This window comes from Pholcus phalangioides, unplaced genomic scaffold (assembly GCF_987345545.1).
Source record: "Pholcus phalangioides strain wild (caught in Gottingen) unplaced genomic scaffold, Ppha-v1.0 ptg000003l_1, whole genome shotgun sequence".
Taxonomy (NCBI): domain Eukaryota; kingdom Metazoa; phylum Arthropoda; class Arachnida; order Araneae; family Pholcidae; genus Pholcus; species Pholcus phalangioides.
Genome location: NW_028301596.1, coordinates 47,774,165 through 47,800,889, shown reverse-complemented (window position 1 = coordinate 47,800,889; position 26,725 = coordinate 47,774,165). Strand labels below are relative to the sequence as shown.

Genomic DNA, 26,725 nt, shown 5'->3' with positions numbered 1-26,725 from the left:
CTGAAGGCACCATCCAGGCATTTATGTTTTTTTTCCAAAATCTTCCAAACTGGGACGTTTCTGTCACTGTGCCAAGAGTGGGGCTTCTAGGGCACCATGTGGTGGCTTTTAGAGAGTAGTTGCATAGGGATGTTCTTGTTTATCAGGTCAGCAGGCCCTTGCAGGTTGTTTTTGGTTTTGTGGGCTGATGAGCTGCCCAATTGAGTGCCTTTGGGACGCTAGAATTCCTTGGCTTCAGGGAGGGGAATTGAATGCATCTTGGTTTGATGGGCATACACTGCTGTAGTGTTGGGTCAATGGGAGGGACATGCCAGCTGGGTCACGGGTAAATGAAAGAGCCCCCCCTGGTTACTTTCAGTCTGTTCTAATCTGTGTGTGTTCCTATTAGTTTATTAAAACCATTGTGTTTCAGTCTTTAGCACTTTTCAAACATTGTTTTACTTTATATTTCAGAAAGTCTATTGTATATTCTAACTTGTAAATCAAGTCGTTCATTTCTATTTAAAGTTATTTTTGTCTCATTTCACACGTATAAAATTGCATAATATTTGACAAAATAATTTAAAACTCATTTAATACATTTGGGGCTGTTGATGAAAAATCAATTGTTTGAGAGTTTTAAATTCATTTCTATTCATGCTCACTTCTTTTTATGTATTTATTTTTAAGATAAATTTTCTGAAAAATCGATTGCTTACTGGAATTATTACTCAAGGCAGAGAACTTGTACCACAATGGGTCACGGCCTTCACCATAAGCTTTAGTAAAGATGGTATAACTTGGAACACCATTTGGGACAAGAAAGGAAAACCAAAAGTATGTTGGAGGATTCATAGCAGTTTTGTGCATTAAATAATAGTTCTATATGTGTTAGAAGAAATTCACGTAAAAAATTTTCCCAAAAATAGCAGGTTTCATTAAATGAAATACTGTTGCTTTTTTTCCCTTTCTTAAATATTATATCTTTTCTACATCTAGGCTGTTCCAAATTTTCAGAAGTTGGGAATCTAAAGTTTGCTATTTTCCAAAAAATATTTTTAAATTACTGTTACCATATTATTTGTGTATAATTCACAGATTTTATACATGGAAGAAAATATCAGATTTTCTTAGTGAGGATTATATATACTGCTCTGTATTATTTTCGGATTTTTTTTCCTAAGAGGTTTGAATAGAAATATTTCAAAATTTATTTGTAAATTTTTTTAGTGTTTATAGACGGTGTATAGATTTCAGTAGAAAAATAAAAAAATTTTCTCTACCAAAGAACGAGAAATAACCCCTTCCATTACTCAAGCCTTTGGTGTAGGTGACTGAAATTTCCACATGCAGCAAACACAGTTCAGTAGACTATAATATGAAATTTTTTCTCAAAAAAAGCAAAATTTATATGCGTGGATTATATGCTACCATGAATTATACGCGTTTGATACCCGGTTCGTCCTTGTCAGAAAACTTTCTTGATGCAGGGGTACAACAAAAAACGGTGACTTGACCGCAACAAAAAATTGCTAGCGCAAGGAGTCCCAACCTCTCGATGAGTATAAAAAAAAAAACAAGCCTGCCGTTCGGAATCGGCATTAAGTTACAGGTCCCGGTCTAATTAGCCATCACGTGCAGAAATTATGCACTGGATATAAACTGTTTTTTGCACATTTTCAATACTTGTAAAAATATTGAGAGCAACCTTAAGCACTGGCTGTGATTATTCCCCTTTTTATGAGTGATAAATAAAAGAGTTATTGTCCTTTATTTTTTCTATGTGTATTGCTATAAAATTACAATTATTTCTTATATTTCTGTGTGCGATAGATTTCAAATTCTTTATTTCATATAAAGTGATATTCATTTTCAGATATTTCCTGGTAATTTCGATAGTGATACTCAAGTTACGAATTACTTCCCTCAACCTATCAGAGCAAGATATTTAAAAATACATCCATTTAAATGGAACAATTGGATAGCGATGAGATTAGAAGTCTTGGGATGCTATGACGAATATGGTAAGAACATTTATATGAACTCTTTTTTTTAAATTCCATTATTAAAATGTATATGTTACAGATTGTTGTAATAGAGACATAGTCACATAATTTTGTTATCTAGAGTGTATTTAATGAATTGACTCTTTTTCGGCTTTCCGCAAAAAGCAAAAATAATTTCAAATAGTAACTCAACTTGTCATAATTTTTGCCAATAAAACATTAATAAATTCATTCAATACTGTACTTCTAGAGCAGCGGTTCTCAAACTATACGCTATGAGAAAATTGGGGAAGAAGAGAACTTAAGTGCATTCAGGTTGTATGGGGGGGGGGGGCGGTTAGAGCTCCATGACCGAAAAAAGTTTTGAATTTTTTTAAAGTATAATTCAATATGATTTTTTTAATATTTTCAGTTATTGCATGTGTTGATCTTTTTTCCTTTTTGCTGAAAATTTAATTTTTATGATCATTGTTTGCATGAAATTTCATTGTATTTTAATTATTTTATCAATAAATTCCTCAGATAAACATCTCATGATGATTTGTGTTGTTCTGATTTCAAATGAAGTATTTTAAGATATTTGTGTGAATTTTATTTATGTCAAAGCGAATCCATTAAAAAGATCAAAGCAGTTAAGTTATACATGTGTTTATTATGATGTGCTAAATGTATGGTGTGTAAACATGAAGTATATTTTTGTTGTATTAGTTAATTATGTTAATTAGTTATGTACATAATTTCTGAGCAAATATTTTTCCAAAAGTTAACAAAGCAGAAATTTGTTACAAAACAAAACCGAGTACATTACAAATTTTAAAAATATTCCCCTGCTGTTTTCCCGATCATATGATTTTCCCGATCATATTATACAAGTTTTCTATCATAACTTATGTATATAGCCCACAAAATATACCAAATCATCTTTTACAACTGCTGGCTTTTGTACAAAGATAATCAGTATGTTTTTTTGTTTTTTTTTCATTGCAAGAGCTACATTCTGAACTGTTTGTATTGGGACAAGTGTTTTACTATCATTATTATATATGTACTCAAAGTAATTAGAATAGCTTATTTCATTTTCATATATTTTTTATTTATAAATTTTAATTAGCCACAACTTTGACATCAACCGAACTACCAGAGGAATTGACATCTATTCTACCTTCTGTTAAAGGTATATATTGTAATTGTTGTTATTATGTATATTTTGCACTACATTGACTACATTCATCCCTACAAGAAAGAAAAAGGGAAATTGTCTGCTAAAGTTTTGATAGTTGATTTAAAAATAGTTGATACAATAAAAAAAACCAATGATAAAATCAAATAACACAGAAAACCACAAATCTTAACACTTTTCAGTGCACCCATGAGTGTTCTTTTTAGAGAATACATAACAACTACCATGCTGAGGTTAGTTACGCCAAATCTTAATATCTACTTTACAAAAAGTTGTTTCCTATTTATATTCTTCATGTAGTGTGTATATGTTCTAAAATTCATTCGTAATATTTCTTCATACACTGCATTGAGAGTAAGCTGAACTTACACAGTCGATCCTGCTTATAAAGTTCCCACTTAGAACATTTTCTCGCTTAGTATGACTAAGTGTTGGCTCTATTGACTCATTTGTGTGGTCTCTATTCTAACTAATGCTTATTAAGATTTCCCGTTTAAAGCATTTAAAATGCTTACAATGCTTTTTTCATGACGGTTTTGTGAAATCACTGCATGTTTTCTTTTACATCTATTGTATACCAAATCTTGTAATTTGTTCCTCAGGTGTATGTGAAGAACCAATGGGCTTTGCCAACCATCTTCTTCCCGATGCTTACATTTCTGTATCATCTTCTGCCTTACCGTGGAGTAATGCAGCCAGGATTAGGCTGTATACCCATGCTGATAGCAATGGAAGTGGAGGCTGGGTAGCTTCTCCATCTGATCCATCGCCCAGTGTTCTCATACAGTTTTCTAATGGACGCAATTTGAGTGGAATAATCACACAAGGTAAAACCAAATTCATGTTAAAAATTAGTACCATGCCTCTCACTAGCATTTAAATGATCAGATGTGTTGAGAGCCAAAGGTTGTTAAGACTAACCACCTGGCAGCCAGAACTTAGTTATAATTGATTGCCTGCATTAGTCTAAACCAATTTATACCAACTGTAAGAAAAGTGGTCAAATATGAAGTTCACATCTTCACTTTGATTAAAATGGCTATGGGGTATTTTATTGTGTCAGATTAATAACATAATGAATATCAGGCCCATCATTTCAATTTTTTCTGGGGGGGGGGGCAAGAAAGATATATTCAATGTGTGTGTGTGTGATTTCTATTGCATTTTTTAAAGCCTGGATGGGTGTTGATAACTTATAATGATATGTTTCTATGCTTCTTAAAAAAATTATAGATCAATAAGATATGTCATTTCAAAACAGATTTTGTTTTTTTCTCTATGAGAAGTGGCTATGCTCTCTACTTTATTTATACTGTATATTTCAGGGGTTTTCAAACTTTTTCATTTGCAGCGCTTTTTATTTCCTAATCAATGCTTATCTGTGGCTCCCCAAAGCAGTTTAACAAAGAATCACTTTGAGAAACCTTTGTCAGGAGCCTGACAAACGTTGCCACTGTCCTTTGGCACTTTGAGAACCCCTGCTGCATTCCATTATGAAGACATTAATTTAGATATTTAAGGTCAATTTAATGGTTCCTTAATATTAATAACAAAAAATAGTGCTGTACTAGAACTTTAATTTTTCCATCTTTACATAGAACAGTTACTCCAAGTTTTCATCATTTTTGTTGGGGAATGGTTTTAGTAAATTTTTGTAATACATATAATAGAATTTCGTTTTTTTGCATAGGGCGTGAGGATGCTGATATGTGGGTTATATCATACACTGTGGAGCACAGCATGGATAATTTGCATTGGAGTTATTGTAAAGATTCTTCAATTCAAAATATTGTATGAAAGTATTCATCATAATCTATTTAATAAAAATATGTTTTTTTTCATAAATAAAACTCAAAATTTTTTTCTGCAAAAAGTAAAAGAAAGATAATCTGTGTGTATTTTACATAAATTTTATAATAAATTTATCGGCATCACCTTCAAAGAGATTTGCTGAAATGCATGTTCAAATTATTATCACTTTACTTTTAATTTATTTCTATTTCTATGTATTAGATATTTACAGGCAATACAGACAGAAACACTCCCAACTTGCGATTGTTTGCAGAGACAGTGATGGCCAAGTTCATCAGAATTACGATAAAGGAATATCACAATGCACCTGCTCTCAGAATGGAGTTACTTGGTTGTTTTAGTCCATACTGTAAGTTAAAGTTAAATTAGAAGTGAAATCATTGTTGTAAGTTGCGTCTATATCCGTGGTTTCCAATCTTTCATTCTTTGAGTACCTCACCCACTCTCCGGGGAAATGTGTTAATGAGCAGTGTACCCCTTGAAATGTATATGAACATTGATTACCCCTAGAAATGTGTGATAAGTGTGCTCAAAGTCAGCTATTACTGATTATTTTTTGCTGAATTCTGAAATTTGTTTATTTATATAATTAAATCATGAAAGGCAACAACTCATGATGTTGCATTTACATCGTGACAGATATTCATACTCAAATTGTAAACACGGGAATATGTGCTCACAATATGAAACAAAAATACCTACTTAGAATGTAGAAATAACCTGTCACATACTCTCAGGAGTACACATACCATGGATTGGGAACCACTTATTTATATTTTAAGTATAAATAGCTTTATTTTTCAAGTGCAAAGTTGATATGCTTTAAAATTTATTTCAGATGTAAAAAAAATCAGGCTTATCTGAATGATTTTTTTAAAACACAACCATGGGCCTAAAATATCATATAATCTGTGTAAAATTGCATTATTTTTCTGATAATTGTGAGTGCTTACCTTTTTCTTTCCTCTTAAGTGAAGCTGCAAATACTTGCCCAGTCTGGACAAGCACACATTTTGGCACTTCTCAACCCAGCCTGTAAGAGCAATACAGGGACATTTTTTCTAATCGATATTACATAGGATAATTTTTGATAAATTATTTATCTTGCTATCATGACCTCAAGCCATGGCAACTGCTCAAAGTTTGCAGGAAATGGAAGTTTTAGCTTTTATTATGATTATAAATTTATTCTTCTTCCTGTCTGATTAAACAAAACTGAAAATGTTTATTTAATTTTTGTACTAGAAGAGAGTAGACTAAAATTATCAAATAAATAAGTGCAGTTGTTATCTTGGAAAACAATGTTTCTGCTCATGCAGTGTGGAATGACTGGGAGGGAAAGCAAATTAGATTTTATTATTTAATTTAACTGTAATTGAGTGATACTCAAAGTGTGCGGCATCGCTCCTAGGAGCATTGCCAATTTTTGTCAGGGACAAACTGGCGATATTGATGTGTGCCTGTTTGGTGCTTTGGAGGATTGTTTGCTAGACTATTCTGGAGAGCCATGGATGACTATTGCCATAGGCAAGGAAGCCACATGTGACAAAAGATTGAGAACTGCTACTGTAATTGGATGTAGATCTGCTTTGCTAAAGAAATGCTGTACAGATATCATGTGTAGTCATTTTGTTATACATGAAAAATATAGTTTTTGTGGGTATTATTTGATCCATTGTTGGCTAGAATATTTGTTTCATTTTAAAATAAGTTATGTTTATTCGTTATTAATTCTGAAGAGTATTGGTTATTAATTATTAACTAACTTGCTTTGTTTGATTGGGAAGAAAACCATTCACATATCATTCTCATTACTATGAAGACACTGCCGATTATTTTCTAAATTTCTTTTATGGTATTTTGATAATTATCAAAATAACATAATATAGCATATTTCCTTGAGCCAAAGTTGTGATATAACTTTACACAAAGAAATATGATAAAATTTGTTTTTTGGAAACAACATTTTATGAAAAAATTTCATCTATTAATTATCTTTTTTCTTTTATAAAGCTGAAGAAGTTGAAACATCTAGTGTTCCTGAAACTATAACAGGTAATCATTACCACATTGCATTAATTGTTGTTATTCATTTTAGTTCATTAATTCAGTTCAACACACTTATTATATGAGACATAGAAAAAATATACGTTGATCATATAGTTGCCATTTCCATTGCTACTTCAAACCTCATTTCTCAAATGCAAAAAATATCATTGCATGAATGCCATAGTTGACTAAAACAAGGGCATAGATGACAGAGGTGACCCACGGATCATCCTACCAAAATGTGATAAAATGATTGATTTATCATATTCCTCCCCACACTAGCTGGCATGCTCTAAAACTGTAGAGGTACCAGGTTTTGTCAGTTCCTGGCAGGTTGGGAAAAGTGCAAAATTTTATATCCTTATTAAACCTCCCTATTTTGCCAGCTAATGCAGAGGAATACAGTAAATTGAATGACATGGTTAAGGTTATTGTATTATCAGTTCGGTCCTGAAATACATGTTCTCCCCCCCCCCCCCCCCCCTGAAAGAAAAGGGGATAGGACTATAATAGTTGTTCCAAACATCTGCTCTGTTATACTAAACTTCTGTCATTCTACTTAACTTTTTGTCATTGACCCTCGCAATGGCATTAACAAGATATCTAACCTTCTTAAAGACCTTTAATTTTAGCCATGGTAAGCCCAGATATTTTGTAAAGTTGATGTCTCAATATAACACTTTTTTTCTATGCCCCTTTACTTTGCACCTGCTGCAAATCAGAAGAGAGCTTACTTCTTTAAAAATAGATAAAAAATTTATGGCATTTTTACAGAGGGTTTAATGATTTCTACTATTCCATGGAAAGAGCCAAAATAATTTAACTGCTAATAAGAAATTTGTACATATGAAGGAAAATCCCTTCAAACATTTAGAATCTTTGTTGAATATTAAAGTAATGGCGGAAATTACATCTTTTCAAGCCATTATTTCTTACCTGTTATTCGTAGGACTAGTCCTAAATATCATTCAATTCTTTTGTGAATGTGATAGATTTATATAAATGATTATAACACTGAAGTAGAGTCACACACATACTTATATTTATTATGATTTTTTCTTCTTAGAGCCTTGCATTGAGTATGGACCATGGCTAAGTCTGTCTGGTTCTCCACTCAATGGTGATGAAGAACCAGTTCAGAAGATTATCTATTCATCTGGACTTTGTCAGAATCCTATGACAATCCAGTGTAGAGATATAATCACAAAACTAGACTACACAAAAACTGGTCAGGATGTCGTTTGTGATTTGGATCAAGGATTTTATTGTGAAAGCGCCAAACAAACAAATGGTCACTGTTTTGATTATGAAGTCAGAATTGGTTGCTGGGCTTGCGGTAAACAGTTGTTTTTTTTCTCCTCCAAATATTAAGTTATATTCACCATTACATTTTGGAAAAATATGGAAAATTGCTGTTAATTCATGATACTAAGGTAATTGGATAAATTTTGTGTGTAAATTAAATCAATTGCTACAAATAAATAATAAATAAATAAAACATTTCAATGAAAAATGACTAAGTAGAATATCAGGGATATGGGATATTTACTGATCTGGATTTCATATTTTTCTTGAATAATTTTGAAATAAACCCATACGCACAAATCAAGACAGATATGAAGACATTAAGCATTGAAGTGCTTTATCTTCTGAGAAAGTGATCATTGTCATATTGCAAGTCTCAAAAATTTAATTTTCCAAAAAAAGTCTTTTACTTCTTATGAAAAAATATGTGCAACTCACCTTAAAGTAATGAAAAATCCATACATTGCGATTGAAAATGGAATTTTTCACTCATTTAAAGGATTTGAAACATACTTGGAGCTTCTTGGCAATTGTGTAGTTAACATAGCAGGTAATAACTTAACAAGCTCTCGTGTGGAAAGTGACCATAATGAAATACAAAAAAATAATCAAATGAGAGGTTGAAGATTATTTTTTTGGAAAACCTCAGTCATTATGTATATACTAAACATATTTATACACTTATTATAGTTGTTTTTACCATCTTGAACTATCCGGTGATACTGACAATCAGTGAAGGATTAAACTTTAACACAATGAAAAAATGACAAACTTTTTAACACTTTGGTGAAATTTTCCTTAGTCCAAACTAATTATTGTTGTCATTTGTATATACTCAGGGCTTCTACTTTTCTTACTTTTTGGCAAAATGTCTTACTTTTATCCTACTTTCTAGTTTTTGTCCTACTTTTTTTACCAAATCCTATCAAAAAAGTTTGTGTAATTGATTTTAATTGAGGAGGCAATCATCGATATATTGCCAAATATAATACAAATAAATGTAGTGGATTGCAATCATCGGCATGCGCGAAGGGAGTTTTGGAGTCCTAAGCCCCCAAGCTGAGCCTATAGTGTTATTTTGTAGGAAAAAACTTAACCCCCCCCTCCCATCAGAAGAAAAAAATAACCTGCCTTTAGAAAAGTCTGTATATACCTATGATTGAAATTAATGATTCTGCCAAAGCAGAAATTGTATAATTTTTCAGGTTATTTGTGGGTGTATATGAGCCAATTGGTTTGTCAAATTTTTTTTTTTGCTCAGCTTGAAGATTCAACAAGTAGAGTAGTCATTAAAATCTTCTGTCTGGATAGAAAAATAATTTTGGAGTTACTGCTTTATGGCCTTGGACAGTAACTAACATTCACCATTCAAAGTTATGGTGTACATTTTTTGTATAGGTGAAACAATGGTTTACATAAAAAAGCAGTTCAATACATAGGTTTATTCTAGATTCAATGATTCTGATGCTACCCAATAGCATTCAATTGTCTTCTGTATTTTTAGGGCATGCAGAGGCATAAACAATATTTACAATGCTAGAAGTGAAAGTGCTTCATCTTGCTGGCATTGAACAGTAAAATGTAAACAAATTCCTTTATAAAAAGGATGGACAATGCAGTAAAACCATCTGGTTCACCTTGACTTATTTACATTGCACCTTGTAATTTACATATTTTGCACTGCATTTTGAAAGTGGTCTCGAAAGAGCATTATTCATAAAAACTTACATGCCTTTTTCATAATTTGCTGTGTATTGCGGAAGAGAGTTGACAGACTAGACTGTGGAAGACTTCAAAAAAGAATGTAATATTGTGAAGACAGACAGAAAAGTATTATCTGTGGTTGCTAAGTACAGTGTTTGGTCAAAAATTATTTTTGTTACCAAGTCATTTCTGTCATTTTGCATTGCTCAAGTCAATCCTGTAGGATACTAAAATAGTGCTGTGAATTTTTTTTAATTAAAAAAATTTTTTTGAGGGTTTTTTTTAAAATTATTCTATGATTATATTGTCTGCCCCCCCCCCCCCAATCCCATTTTTTAGTCCTGCTTTTCTAATTTTTTTGAGTGGGAGCCCTGATATACTCTTATATTTGCAGATTCCATTGTTTATTTGTGTTTTGACTTTTCTAAATAGGGCCTACTTCTGCACCGACCACACCTATACCTTTATCACTTTGTCCAGAAACTCCAAAGCTTCTGATGGAAAACTGTCCCATCTCTTGTCCACAAAATTATTCTTGTGATGGACATACTTGTACTCCTCATGTTGACTGCCTTTGTTTTAGTGAAGGAAAGTTCTACAAAGTAATTGTTCACTTTATCAGTATCATTTTTTTTTATAATCTAAGCATATAAAAATTCAAGCAAGAGCAATTGGGTTGCTTGAATTTTTATATTGGGTATCCAAAATTTTTCAGTAAATGATTTACTGTATGTGTTTATTGATGCTTTTTATACAATACTTCAGCCTGGAGATGTGATGATTACATCAGATTGTCAGCGATGTGACTGTATGCTTGGTGGTCTCTCAAAATGCAAGCCTTTAACTTGCACCCCATGTCTCAAGGTGAATATTGTGATTCTTATCAGAATATTTAATAAAAAATAAATAAGTTTATTTCATTATTTGCATCGAAACCACTAGATTTTATAGAAAGTGGTAAGCGGGGGAGGGGGGGGCCTATATTTTATTCAAGATATTTATACATGAAACACATAATAGTTTTAGATTTGAATTTTAATTGTTTTGATTTTTTCTTAACTTTAAATTCACTTCAAAAGGGGCAGAAATCGGAAATGGATGACAAATGCACATGTAGATGCATAGAATGTGATTATGGGACTCTTCTTTGTCCATCCAATGGGCAGTGCCTAGACGAAAAATATTGGTGTGATGGAGCTATGGACTGTGGAGATGATGAAATAGATTGCCCTACTAGTGAGTGCTCAAACCATAATCTGAACTTGAAGATTATTTTTTTGTTGTTCGTGTGAATTCATTTCACTTTTGTGAAGTAAACAGCACATTAATATAAAGAATAATATTAGGTGAGGAACTAAGTTCTTGCCAGAAATGATAGGTAGCACCAGATGAGATGCAGTAGTTGTGTTTACAGTCTAATTTGCGTAATTATGATTGTTTTGGAAGCATTAAAGTGTGTTTTAGTAGAACTCAAAATTTTGTTCATTGTTTGCAACTTTTAGGTGTGATACAGAACGTGTAAAATGTCTATTGAAAAATCTTAAATTTGTTGCATCATTTGGTTTCACTGAAAATTCAAACTTAGTGCTTTCAGGGCTGCAGCCATGATAAATTCTGTTTTAGAGTTCACTGTAAGTGCCAGAACAGTAGAATATTGTTTCTACTAACGGACGGTATCCCTCAACAATCCAGATGGAGAGTGCCCGGTGCGAGGGCAAAAAAGTTAGCCAGACGCACACTGACACACAAGCAGGTCATATAGTGTGTCTGATGGGATCATTGTGGAGTAATCTTCTACGACTTTCTTAGGAAAAGATATTTCTTGCTTTTTTTTCTTGTATCCTTTTTTCCAAACAATAGATTTCTGTCAAGAGCTTCGTTCCCCACCTAATAAAATAATGGACTGACTTTGAGCTCCAGGTACAATTGAATCCCACACAGATAAAGGGCTTACATCCTGAAAGAGACAGAGCTCTGGCCATGTCTGGTCTGACAGGTACAATTGAATAAATTACGGGTGCAATTACTGTACTCTCAATTTTTTCATTTACCTTGCATGTTTGATCAGGTAAGCATGCATGCTTCAAGCCATACAAATACAACGCCACAACAGGCAAAATGGTCAACGAGGTGGCTGAGATTAAATTTCTATGTTCCAATATTCAATTTCTATTTTTGATGGTGATTATTGATGTTAAAAACACCTGCTGTTTATGAGATATTTGTTTTTGCTACATATGATACAGTCCCCCCCCATAAATATTTTGTTTATTTTTAGCTCCACCTCCCATAACTACTACAACAGTGGCTTTATATACTTGCAACCCTGATGAACCTACAGGTAAATATATTTACTATGAAACTTTTCTTTATATTTTTACTACTCATAATCATATCATGTAAGCAAGGAAAGGACATGTTAGATTAAAATTGAAAACACATACACAATTAAAAACATTGAATATGTACATTGTGACGTGCACACTAGTCATTTGACATTTAAACAATTTTCAAACCATTTGAACTTAAAAACAGGCACTTAAACTTTTAAACAGGTATTTAATTTGATTTGAGCCATGAATAAATGAAACCAATAATTACATATTTCACAAAAAGTAAAAACAGTTTTTCAAATGTCACATACAAATAAATGGCACTTACCAAAGGCTGGTCATCATCCTCCTTGCAGCTGGTAGTGGCCCAAACAGCCCTTTTTGACTGTATTCTTAATATTTTAAAGGGGTCCAATGCTCAAGAATCATGAGCACCTCAGGGAACTATCTAATACGCGAACCCTACACATGAAAAGTTGCAAAGACTGAGAGTAACTAAGAGATACTTCTACATTGCAAAGAAAAAAATCTAATTTGATTGGTTAATTGAATCACGGGAATGGAATGATATCTATATTTAAGTTTTAATGTCTGGGCGCCATTCAATATAAATCATTTTGTGGCACACCAGTTTCAATCATATACATGAAAAAGTGTTAAGTAAAGGATGATTGCGAATTAGTGAAAAGGAAAAGAAATGTCTTTCTCCTTGATTAGAATGAGAAGAAAGTCTTTCCAAAAGTGTGAATATTTTAAAGGAGAAAATGACGATCACGACAATCACATTATTGTTCATTGTCCCTTCAAATGTGAATAATTATTTAGCCTTAATGGTTAGATTTTTAGGAGTGGTTTCTTGTTTTGATGATTAGTTACTTAGTTTAATTAAATTAATTCTTTCAATGGGGAGTTAAAATGAAACAGTATATTAAAAAAAATATTTCACAAAAAATAATTCTGAAAATACAGAATAATTATGAATGCTAACAGGTTTCATTTACCTTACATATGTTTTACATGTTCTATTGTTAAACTTGCAAAAATAGTAATTTTTTTGCTTGTTTTTCTTTATAAAATCATATACCATTATATTATTACTGCAGAAATTTAAATCAGTTTTTTTAGCAGCTATTGAGAAAAAACTGTTGAGATTATAATCTTCTATAGAGGATATCTCTATTTTTTTTCATTCATCCAGGGGGATTTTTGTCAATCCATACTAATGCATGCAATTATTGTTTGAGTTAATTTTAAGATTTTTTTTTTTTAATTTGTAAATTGTGTGTTAATAGAGGAATTAGCTTGCCTTGAAGAGTTAGCATTCTAATATGTTGTGAGAGTTATACCCCTTTTTTTTGTTACAAAATTTGCATAGTTTTGTGCCTAGAACAAGCATTTTCATCCTTTGATACAGTGTGGACCACATTGGAAATTTCAATGAAGCCTGTGTGCCACTAAGATATATTTAACATAGTCCTATTTTATTAATAATCTCTGAGGAACAAGTATTGAAAACTTAGGATGTACTTCCTTTTGTGTATATATGTACCTCCAGCTCATCACAAAAGGAGTTTTTTTTCTAATGGTAAAATACAGTTTTTCAATAAATGTATTTAAAAACTTATTAAAATATATTGATGATGTTTAAATCTTTTTTACATTTAATTGTTTTTGCATAGAATATGATTCCTGTGAAATGAATATGAATTGTTTTGAGACATTTGATGGTGTTCAATACCAATATGAAATTTGTGATCAGGTGTTGGTTACAGAAAGATCAAATGACAGCTTCATAATATCAGGTAAGAGTTTGGATATTGCAGTCACGTTACCTAAAACCAGTTACAAAGCATGATGATATCACTCAAAATAATGAATGCTTCAATATTTTGTGCAGCCCAGAGGGAACTAAATACTGTTAGTATATTTTAAAAAATTTATTTAGTTTAAAGGGCTTTGGATAAAATTTCAATCATCTCAATCTCAATATTATAATATATCGTACATACTTGTGTACAAGCAACCCCTAAAAAATTCAACACATTTGAGAAAGAAAATGTATTTTCTAAGATATAAAAGTTTTGATGAAAAATATTCAAAACCTTCAAAATATTTTTCCCTCTTCCGACTTGTTTGGCTGACATCTTATGAGACAGCAATACAGCAATAATGTTTTCCTTTTGTAACAATGGTTACCACATGGACAAGAAGACATGGGTGTACAAAATGTTCTGTCCACTGGCCAGATGTGGGAGATGGTTGCCCTCCTTGGACTACAAACTGGTATAATTATCATGTTATGTGAATTGATACTTTTTTTTTTTTTTTTTTTTTTTTTTTTTGTAAATGCCTTTCATGCAGGGCTGTCTTAATACATGGGCTCTCCTGGGCACCTTTTGGTGCATGAAGGACATTGGATGGACTTAACATAACATTTATCGTTGATTTTGTCCAACTTGTAAGAAGAGTTTCAGTGCATTGCTTTTCTCAGGGACCTGTGTTGCTATACTGACACCAAAAATTGCTCTGTTTTCATGGGCTGAATGGAACCTACTTGGTGAACCTGAATTAGTGTGTTCCTGCAATAGAAAAGGGAAGGTGTTTATGTATATCCTGGATGAATTTTTCCTCCCCAAAAACTGACCTGTATATAAGCTTATTCCCGTCTCAGACTTACCAGTGATTCAAGCTACAACTACAAGCAAAATATATTGACTAAAAATGCATCAACTTTGGAGGAAATAATTCACTAATGAGCAAGAAATGTAAAGTAAAAACTTATTTGATTCAAAATTGTGAATGATTTGAACACGCCAAAGCTGACAGCATATATTCAGACTCATACAGACATATTCATTCAGACATATATTCAGTAAATAATTTTTGATACTGCATATTATATTTCTCTTTGCTACCAAAACTTATTTTATTTTAAATGGATTACATTCTACTATATAGCACTAAACTGATTTATTTTTTTAAATGAGTATTTTTATCTTGCTCATGAACCATTGTTGTCTGACAGTTTTTCTACTATTTCAGACATTTGCCCAGCTTTGATGAACTTTTAAAGTAACTTATCATTCTCAAGTCGGGCCCTGTTTTGTTTACATATACTAAATTGGGTGGAGATCTGTCTAAAATTGTATATTTGTATGGAGGATATACACACAGGAAATCAATTTTGTATATACAGAGTGTCCCTGAACTCATGAGCCAAACTTTAAGGGAAGCTAAAATACACATAAAGAAGCATTTTTGTACAGGAATGTGGGGTCGGAAATGAAAAGTGTTGGCAAAAAACACAAAATGTTGAGGAAATGAAAAAGCTTTTTATTTACATTAATAATCACAGTAAGAGCTCAAATGTGGCACCATCAACATCAATACAGGCCTGGCAGCATCTATTGGCAAGTGATTGGTGTACCCTTTCAAAGATTCCGGGAGTTTAACGAACAGTTGCTACAGCAACTGAAAATTTTGCAATGAGATCCACATCAGAGTTTTTCCCGCCAAAACTTTCTTTTTCCAACCCCACATCACTGTACAAAAAAAATGCTTCTTTATGTGTGTTTTACCTTCCCTTAAAGTTTGGCCAATCACTTCAGGGTGTCCTGAACTCAGGATGACACCCTATATAGGGTGTTTAGCTAACAGCACGAACCACAAATTACTGGCAAACCGTTGATCCTAGAGGCATACTTCCAAGTAGAAAAAGTATCCAAATAACGTGTAGACCTTGGGTAAGTCATTCATATGGCAAGGAGTTTTTATACAGACATCCTGTGTTCAAAAACCCAATTAGAAAGTTGTTGCCCTGTCTCTCTTGAGGCCAACAAAAAAAATTCCATGTTTCTAATACAATATTCACTGCGATATTTTAATTTAAGAAACAGAGAAAAGTTGGGGGAAAAAACAGGATAAATTCAAGGTCAACAACGTTTTAGTTGGGTTTTTGAGCACCAGGTGTCCATATAAAAAGTTAATTTTTTTTTATTTTAATAATTATACAACCACTTGCAATATGAATGACTTATCTGAAGTTCACACATTATTTGAATACTTTTTCTAATTAGAAGCATGCCTCTAGGATCAACGGTTCACCTGTAATTTGTGGTGAGTGCTGTTAGCTAAGCATCCTGTGTAGATTAATTCACTCATTGTTAGACAAACTAAACATTAAAAAAATATTTCTCAGATATTTTTTTGGAAGTACCTGTTCAGCCATTCAAAAAAACTTTGTTTTGTAAATTGGATGTTTATTCACTATGTATGTCATTTATTAACGTTATTTTGTACTCTTTAGCACACAAAATATGTAGTGGAGATAACGAAGAATGTCATAGATATATTAGAATCCAAGTGGATGATTTCGAGATATATCTGGGACCAGGTGGAGAAGAGATCCAAATCAATGGAGTCAAAGTAGCTGTTGGTAATCTATGGCTGTTGTCAAGACGTTACAAAGAGTTTGAATTGAAAAAACATGGATATCAGATAGTTTTTATATCACATAAGTATGATTTCCAAGTAACATGGGACTCTGCACAAAATTCTAGGATTTTTGTAAGTTTACCATGGGTTTTTCACCATGTTCTGGCTATCTTGGTGTTTTGTCATATTTTATTATTGTTATTGTAGGCATGACAATAACTATGGTCAAACTTCTCTCTTTCTCAAAAACTGTATTTCTCAAAAAACTCTTCATCTCAAAGAGCAAAAAAATTCATGCATTTTCACTTTATTTTGAAGTAATTTTCAAAAAACTCTATCGTAAAGGCCAAGCCACGATGATAGTAAATAAACAACCACACAGTTTCCCTGGCACCTTTGTTAAATCTTTTGAATCATCAATGGTCATTCTCCCATGAATTTCAAATAGTGCTTCTTTATTATATGTATATATATATTATACATCAGCTGTCATTTTTTTTCAGGTATCTAAATGTTTGATGCATCAACTTTCTGGCCTTTGTGGACATTATAATGGTATCAAAGAAGATGATTTCACTAAAACTGATGGAAATGTATCCGCAGGCAGTGTAGAGTTTGGTGATAGTTGGAGTATTGGGCATGCAAATAGATGTGTTATCCCAGTTTGTCCCTTGAGCATCATAGATCAAGCTATAAAAGAATGTGAACAGCTTTAGTATGTCTATCATAAATTAAAAATAATTATTAATCTGCTATTGAATAAAAAAGTAATTAACCTGCGAGCACTCAGGCCGGGCCTCAGAGATCCGGTCGCTTTGAAATATTGCTGTAAGAAAAAATGTATAAAGGCGGAATGTATCATTTCCAGGGCATACATCTTTGTTAAAGAACTGATTAATGAAGAGAATGAAGAATTTTCTGAAATTAAACAGATTAGTGATCATGACTTGTCATCTGAAGTCAAAATGGAATATGATGAAAATGATATGACTCCTTGGAGGTTTTTTTGTTTAAAAAATTAGTCTTTTATATTTTTCTGCACTTTTCTGAACATGAAAGCTTTGATTAATGTTTTTATAACCTACATTCATCCACTGTTCAAAACAACCAATGATCCTCTGCATATTGCTGAAGAAAAATTAAACAGGTTTCTTAGGCCCGGTGCGAGCACTGGTATTCATCAGGTTAGCATGAGTGCATGCAGTTGAATCTGATGAAAGCATGTGGAAAAAGAGCAGAGTTATTGTCATAAGATCACTGATTAATAATAAAAATGAAACCTTTTGCCTTGAATAGTGTTCTTCAATTAGTGGTTCTTATCCTTTTTACTATGTCATGCCACCAGTGAATTTCAATCAGAATTCATACATCCTCAATGAATTCTACTATACATTCTTACAGCCCTTCCAATAATCGATAAATAGGCCTATGAAATATCTCTTATAATGATACATTTTTCAGTTTTCTCTCACCTCTGATTTAGAACTATTGATCTGAAAATTTTTGATTAGGCATAAAAATGTCAAGGGGGATATTGACACAGGGCTGTCATTTCAACTTTTTCCAGGGGGGGGGGGGCAAAGAACATGTACTCAAGGTATATATATATATATATTTGTATATATATATATGCCATTTGTAGTGTATTTTCAAAAGCCAGGGAGGAGGCATTGCCACCCCCCCCCCCGACTCCCCAAATGACGGGCCTGGATATTGAAAGCTTTGACGAGGTATTTTTTATTACTTATTTGAATCTAGTCCATCTCTCTCATATGATGGTTTGTTTTCTTGGAAATACGAAAAAAAATATGATATGTGTTTGATAATTGCACGGTTATAAGTCTCTGGTACAGTGAAACTTCAGTTTGTGAGATTCCCAAGGTGAGCAAAAATTTTGAACAAATTTAGACTCGATAAATTAGCTATGATTCATTTTTACATTATTGATTCACATTACGAGCAAAAATTTAGCACTTCATTTATTAAGTTTTACCTGATCACAACTGAACCGATGGTTTTTCCTTTTCATCATGCATATGTTATACTTTGGAATTGTGTTAATCTCCCAAACAGTCTTGAGTCAGCATCCTAAAGGGATCAAACCTCACCCTTCAAGAGTTTTGGTTTTTGAAAAACCATTTCCACGTTGTGTAATTCCTCAAGATCATCTATGAAGTCTGGGATGGGATCACCAAGAGGACCCTCAATTTTGCTTGGAGGAAACAATGGGTTTATTACCCTTCTCTTTAATTGTATTATCGAACGTGACTTTGAGGGGGGTTCACTCATGAACTGAAGCCAGAGAATGTGTTCTTCAGGAAGACCATGAGATTGGAATTAAACCAGGATGGCACTGAAGAACTAGAAGAGGAAAACGGCCAGGAACTTTTTTACAACAGATGAACTGATGAATTGCCATTATGCACAACAGTAAGAACTTATAGACAAGATCTTGTCTGAAGGAAGAAATAAGGACTCAATAAGGAATTCTTCCTTATTTCGTATGAGATTAGAAATTTTTTATCAGTCATTTTTATGTGAGCAAACAATTAAGGGTCAAATGATTTAAATTTCCATTATTTCCTATGGAAAATTTTGTTTCGATATACGAGTGATTCAGATTATAAGCACTTTCACAGAATGACTCATGCTCATAAACCAAAGTTCCACTGTATAACTCTTTTTTGTGAATCATTACTTAACCTTCATTTTAAAAAATACAGAAAATTTTCATAATTCTTTCTATGAAAATTTTATTTCCATTGTTGAAAGTGCATTTTTCCCCCCCTCTTTCTTAACTCAAACTGAAAATGTAATTTAATTTTCTTTCTTATTAGCTCGCCTCCCTTCAGTAACTGTTCAACATATTTGGATTTGACAGTTCGTGTTGAAGCTTGCTTATCTTACATGTGTGAATGCCTCAAAAAGAAAGAGGGAAAAAGTGATGTAAGAGCATGTTCTTGTGCTGCTTTTGAAAGTTTTGCCAGAGATTGTGAAACTTCTAAAGGCTACTCAATTGGTGAATGGAGACTAAATTATGATTGCGGTGAGTTTATTTGTGATATATATATATATATATATATATATATTAGTTGGGGGGGGGGACTGGAAAAGTTATTATTCATCTACAATATTAGTGATTGATAAAATGTTCTAAAAAACGAGAGGGGGGAAAAAACAAAGTTGAGGCACTTGAAAAATTTTCAATTTTGTTTTACATAGACCAGAGTCTTTTAAACTTGTTGGCCTCATCACCCCCTCCCCTATATCCTTCTCAGAAAATTCCCCCACCCTCAGTAAGCCACCAATCCTTGAACGCATGCATCAATGATTCATTTAAAGATTGTGTGAGGAAATTACATAGACTGGCTTACTTCTTCTTAACCCTACATGCACCTTGTACACATTCTTTTGTGGAATCTCTAACAAATTGGTTGCATGTAGAAACATGTTGTGTGTGTGTATATGTATGTATATGTGTGTGACCTTAATGTATTTATGTTGTTAGAGTTGTGCTCGTTTCATGTTCTTGTTAGCCCTGCCATCTGTCTCTATTGTTTTGAAGTGAAGATATTAAATTCTTGAATTTTTATTCTATTATGTAAGTATCATGTTGAAGGTTTGTCTGCTCACTGTGGTGAAATGCTTTCACTAGAAAGACCAGTTTATATTTGTACCTCAAAGTTGGAAAACGTCAGGAAACCAACTTGAGCTAATCCCCACTGGGCCACCAACAGGGTTCGAACCTGGATCCTCACAAGAGACTTGCTGTCTAATATCATGAAGTGACCCCGACCGGCGGTATCCGACAGGCTACCGACAGGCTAATGTTCAAAACTTGCTATGTGGTTGTCAGTTGCATGGAAGAGTATATGTCTAGAGTTGATATCTCTCAAAGCCACACACACATTCAGGAAATGTTGCATTTCAAATGCACTCAACAGATCTGAGGATGATGCTTTGTTGTAGCGAGAGTGAAAAGGGGGAGAAGAGTTGCAGTGAAACTTTGGAGGAAGAGTAGATGAAAGATGATCACATTAAGAAAACAAGATTTTTTGCCTTTTTATATGTGCATTTTATGTTATTATCTGTAAATAAACGAAATAAGAAATTGCATTAATAGTTTGCTCCTATTTTTATCTCTAAAATCATTCCTCATATTATATATAAGTGAAATACTCCTATATGAGAGTAGATATAGTAATTTAAATACATGCTCACATGTTATACTATTTCTTTCCCTGCTAACTTGATAATGATATATAATAGAATTTTAAACATAATTTGATACCTCAATATCACTACAGTTGAGCATGATACATGCTCATGAATATTTAATATTATTCTACAGCAGTATCTACCGGCACACATCAGCATAACAACTTGCTGCTAAGCACCTTAACATAGTTTGGTAACATTAATAGGAGTCACTACACACATTTTAAGAGCCATGTGTCTATGAGTTTACGTGCAAGACTGGCTATAATGAACCATCACAAAAACAGGTCACTCTTCAAATGCTTTTATTTCAAAAAATATAATGGTGCAGGTAACAATCAGCAATATTCACCAGATATATTTCATTAATAAAATTGGCTGAAGTTGGTTTTTGACAGTTTTCCAACTTTGAGGCACAAATGTGAGCTAGTCTTCAATTTGAAAAAGTGTCTTCCTAGAGAGCCAGACCATCATCACAATACTTACATATTATGAAAATTCAAGCATTTCCATTTTCACTTCAAAACATGGAAGACAGATGGCAGTACCACTGTAAAACAAAACAAATATAATTGATAATGCAAATACAAGGACCACAACAGACAAATTGCCCAATGAGGTGGCTGAAAACTATTACATTAGGGTAGGGATTTCCAACTTAAAACTTCTCGCGAAACCCTTGATAGTTATAAGGCTGTTCTTAATTTACATATTTATTGCCATAAATCATTGCGCCAGATTTTATTGTGGAAGTCCCCGTGCAACTGAGATCTGTGCCATACCCAAGTGAGACCAGTGCCATCTTAATGCATGGGCCCACCCAGGCGCGTCTGGGGGGGGGGTGGGCATCAAGAGGAGAGGGAACCTCACAAATATCATATCTGGTTGAAATTTTCTAGAATTTATCGGGTAGGGCCTCATAAAAACTACTTGGCCTGAGGGCCCATGATGCTCTTCAGACGGCATTGGGTGGGACTTGAATGTTAAGATGGGTGTGCTATAAAATACATGTAAATTCTGAAATTCAAGAATCCTCACTTCTAGAGGCTAAAAAATTTCCAAAAACCCACCATTTTCACAACTTATAAATTCTTAATGAAATAGAGAATGACATTTATGAACTTCTGGTTCAAGAATTCAATGTTCAAAAAATAATTTAATGTTACTATTTATAACTTGTTCAGTCATCCAAACAATTCATAAACTAGCTTCTGGTATAAAAATTCGGATTTTAAAAACAAGATTTTTTTTTTTAATTGGACGTTTTTGCATTTAAGAAATTTACAGGTTTGGTAGTGTTTTCTATCTTTAGGAATTCAAATTAACTATTCTAAGAGGTCTTTTTCCTTTACCTTTTAAAGCAGGGATTTTCAACATTTTGTAGAGTGATAAGAGAGCTTTTTTTTAACGCATAGGGCATAATAGTCCATGCGTTGGCATGAGGTTGGAGCTCTGTCAGCCTATTGGGAGGCATATTTAAGAATTAAGAGCTTTTGATTATAACCATCACCAGATGAAAAGCAGCTGTACAAGAACTCTGATATATGTTTTAACTGAAATAATCATGATCTTAATCATTGAATCATAGGATGTTCAACTGAGTTGTCTGTCCACCTGCTTATGATATCAAGTATCCATACTCCAATGGTTTAAGTGAGCAGTGTGGGCCTCCCATAAGGGTAGAGCTGACGGGGCTTCATCCTGGGGTTGGGTGGGATAAATGATATTATTTTTGTTTTTCTACACTATAGAAGATTGCCACCAAAGATCTCAGTTTAAGGGCCTGGCTGCAGGAAAATTTTTGTTATTTTAGTAAATAGCATAGAAATTGAATTAGAGGTTTGAGTAAAATAGAATCAGTACCATATATTCATTTTGTTTTAACATCAGACAAGATTTTCAACTTTATACAGTAAAACCCCTCTTTTGCAGACACGAGCAGGACAAAATTTGTCCATAGATAAAAATTATTATTCGGCCATAGAAAAAAGGTAACCATTGAAAGGGGGATTCCACTGTATTTGGTGGATAATTCTTTTAGGTTTTTAAATTTTATTAGTAATTTGTATTCATGAGTACTTTTATTCATTCTTGGCCACTGTAAATGATTAATTTATGACCAACAAACTCTATCATACATCATATATTTAAATTTTTCCCCCTTTTTTTTACAATCAGTGCCATCTTGCCCTGTTGGCCAGGAATGGAATGAATGTGGTCCTGGTTGTGACCTCACATGTGATAACTACTTGCAAAGAGATACTGTCTGTGATGAAAATTGTGTTCCTGGCTGTTACTGTCCAGATGGACTTGTGCATCATAATGATAAGTGCATAAAACCGAAACTCTGCCAAGATTGTGTGTGTCGTGGTCATGGCGATCCGAATTATATAACTTTTGATGGTCAATATTATGCTTTCCAGGGAAATTGCACATACGTTCTTGCCCAGCATCTATCTGAAAATGCTCACTTGAGTTTTCAAGTCCTTGCTATAAACTTTGAATGCCCGGAAGAGCCAAACACTGCATGTGTCAAAGGCCTGAAAATATTATGGCAGAGCTACATCATTGAGAAATATAAAGACCAACCAGTTCTGTTGAATGGCTTAGCTCTCACTCCTGAAGATTCTCCATATACTCAAGATGAGATAAGCATTACATTTGTACCTGGAAAAAGTACTGTTGTTCACTTAAAAGAAATCAATTTAGTTGTCCGTTATTTTGATCAGATGTTCGGGTACAATGTTGAGTTGCCATCTTTCTACTATTTCAACAAAACTGAAGGACTATGTGGTGAGTATTCCTATATAATTATTTATCACTCAAAAGTATATATCAATTTTTTTGAAAACTTTCTGTTTGTAATCTTGAAGTTTAAATCATCAGAGCTACATATTTTTTTTCCAAAGGGGTCTATATTCCTTACAAGGAAATATTGTAACAGGGATATGAAGCCAACCTCCAATATCACTCCAATGTGTTTTCTTTCATTATCATTGAATGATATCATCTCTACCCTGACTAGACCAGGTTGACAAGGGAATATTTCTACTGTTTGAGAAGGGAATGTTTCTACTGTTTGAGAAGGGAATGTTTCTACTGTTTGAGAAGGGAATGTTTCTACTGTTTGAGAAGGGAATGTTTCTACTAGTTTGAGAAGGGGATGTTTCACAACAGAGCAACAAAAAAATGAGCATAATTCAGAATTTTTTTTATTAATTCAACCAAAATTTGAAAAATTTAATCTAGTTTAATTGTAACTGACACATATGTACTCGTATGAAAGTTGATTTCCCCCTGCCACCTACACTCTAGGATCACTGTTGAAGTGATTTTTTTCCTTGAAAACTGCCTTGTATATAGATCCCCCCTCCCCCAACATAGGAACAAAGTTTTGGGCTCTGAAAAAACTGTTCTTAGAGTTTTATAAAACTTTTATAGTGTAATCCTGGCCTTATACATAAGTATATACAGTAATTAAATAAGTAAATATATATTTATATATCGACAAAGTGTATTTACTTTTTTCTCCCCTTGAAATATAAAAAAATTCTTTTTATTGACTTTATGCATCAGATTATAAAGTTTTAACTATATTTTAGATTTTCCATCTGAAAGATCTTTTTACCTGAAGATTTTTTATTATACCTTTAGATTATACCTTTTATCTGAAAGATAAGTTTACCTTCTCAGATATACTTCACTTTTTTTTTACGTTCTTTCATTGTAGTTACCGATGATATTGTGCTTTAGGAGCAGAAACATAATTTGTCTTTTACTTCCGATTTAGGTGTTTGTAATTTCGATAAGAGTGATGATTTGTACCACAGAGATGGTTATGTAACTACTGATGTGGAAGATTTCGCATATAGTTGGCTTATCGGGGATTCGAAAGAAAACTGCACCATGCCAAGAATCCTGGTTCCAACATCTGAGCCATATATCTGTAACTTCAGTTCAAGCCCCTGTGAAATGTTCATCGATCCCTCTTTATATTCAAAATCGTGCCTGAATGATGTGTCATACAGCAGCAAACCTCATGCTTCTGTATGCAGATCAAAGTTTCAGTATGCTCAGCAATGTTGTGAAAGAGGGATATCCTTGAAGGAATGGTTGATTGAGAGTGATTGTTGTGAGCATTCACTTATTTTTTCATTTAATTATTAAAGAATTCGTCTCTGTATTAGATAGAATAAAATTAGTTCTTAAATTTGACTATGCTGAAAAAACCAATAAATTTATTTTGTTCTTAAAAATAGTATTTTAAAACGAAGTTTTTTAAATTATCAAACATATTTCATCTATAAGAAATCTTTCTTAATGCATCATCACCACCATCATCGAGATGATACTATGTAAATATACTAGCTGTAATATCCAGCGCTGCCCTAGTTTCCTCTATATGATAGCAGCATTGAAGAAGTTACGAACCATTGTAAAGGGATAAACATGTCTGAGATGCATTGTTCAGGCGAATCACATTAGCCAAAATAAACATTCCAAAATGTCATTGTTGAGGCCTACGAATCATTGTTGCAGACAGTACAGTTTTCCAATCATTTTGGGCAATTGGCCAGCTTTAATGTAGCCTATCGCTCATGTCAGATCCTGCTTGGTATGTATGCAAAATTTGGCAAAGATCAGTCTTAAATAGTAGATTTGTATAGAGAACATATATATATATACAGACAGAAAATTAATTTTATATACATAGATTAAGCAGGTAAAACTTCTTAAACTAGAAATGTTTTGATATGAGAAAGAAATTGACTTCTTAAATAAAAAAGAAATGTTTTAAACAGTGACTACTTAAACGTGGTCTGCTATATTGTAATTCATAGACACATATAGCAATGTATTTTTCAAAATAGCTATAATAATATAAACTAGCTATATTTTTTAGTGATAAAATTCATACATGAGTAACTATAATACTCGGTGTGGAAGTATTGATAAAGATACAAATCATTGCAAAAAAATAAACATATATGAAACACATTGTTTGGGAACCATGGCAACCAAAGTAAACATTCGAAAAGTCATTGTTGCCCAACAGTTTTTTTTGCCCATTTTGGGCATTTGTCTGACAAACTTTTAAAGTACCCTATCATTTAAGTTGGGTCCTGTTTAGTACATATATAAATTTGGCGAAGTTTGGTCTGAAGTTGTAGATTAATATATAGAACACAGAATATTTGTTATATATATATAGATAGATCAATACAAGTGATATGTGTATTAAACACATGAATAATTGTAACATATTTTGCTCCTTGTTTTATTTCAGTGGTGTCTTGTCCTGAGAATATGGTTTTTGAATGTACATCTGCATGCATGAAAACATGCGAAAATGCCAAATCTTCTAATGCCAATACATGTGATGTAATGCCCCTCTATACTTGTACATGTCCAGGGGATCAAGTTTTTAGAAAGGGCGAATGTGTTCCTCCTAGCGTTTGTGGTAAGTTTCCATGTTATTTTTAAATAAAAACATAATAAAGATTAATTTTTAATTGGGAAATAAGTTAAAAAAAAACTTTTTTAAGGAATAATAAATTGTAGTTTTTAAAAACTTAATTAATTATGGAAGAAGTTTGAGCCCTCTTTTATTATTTTACAAGTCAGCCTGGCTCAGTGGGATTGATAAATGTATCGACCTCTGGTTTTGAAAGCTTGGCTTGTATTCTGCCTAGCTTATAGAAGTG

The 26,725-nt window shown here is 32.9% G+C and overlaps 1 protein-coding gene across 1 annotated transcript in view; it reads left to right on the top strand.

The window, feature by feature from the left end:
- Window positions 1-26,725, top strand: part of LOC149088730 (hemocytin-like) — a 144,062-nt gene that overhangs the window by 90,814 nt on the left and 26,523 nt on the right. The window contains exons 42-60 of the mRNA XM_089249432.1: window positions 670-816; window positions 1,856-2,003; window positions 3,097-3,159; window positions 3,768-3,992; window positions 4,856-4,956; window positions 5,179-5,326; window positions 6,991-7,032; window positions 8,093-8,362; window positions 10,468-10,637; window positions 10,801-10,899; window positions 11,115-11,271; window positions 12,314-12,376; window positions 14,048-14,170; window positions 16,675-16,934; window positions 17,306-17,517; window positions 19,640-19,848; window positions 23,199-23,813; window positions 24,811-25,152; window positions 26,308-26,481. Coding sequence (XP_089105558.1) covers window positions 670-816; window positions 1,856-2,003; window positions 3,097-3,159; window positions 3,768-3,992; window positions 4,856-4,956; window positions 5,179-5,326; window positions 6,991-7,032; window positions 8,093-8,362; window positions 10,468-10,637; window positions 10,801-10,899; window positions 11,115-11,271; window positions 12,314-12,376; window positions 14,048-14,170; window positions 16,675-16,934; window positions 17,306-17,517; window positions 19,640-19,848; window positions 23,199-23,813; window positions 24,811-25,152; window positions 26,308-26,481 — 3,568 coding nt within the window. The remainder of the gene's footprint in view (window positions 1-669; window positions 817-1,855; window positions 2,004-3,096; window positions 3,160-3,767; window positions 3,993-4,855; window positions 4,957-5,178; window positions 5,327-6,990; window positions 7,033-8,092; window positions 8,363-10,467; window positions 10,638-10,800; window positions 10,900-11,114; window positions 11,272-12,313; window positions 12,377-14,047; window positions 14,171-16,674; window positions 16,935-17,305; window positions 17,518-19,639; window positions 19,849-23,198; window positions 23,814-24,810; window positions 25,153-26,307; window positions 26,482-26,725) is intronic.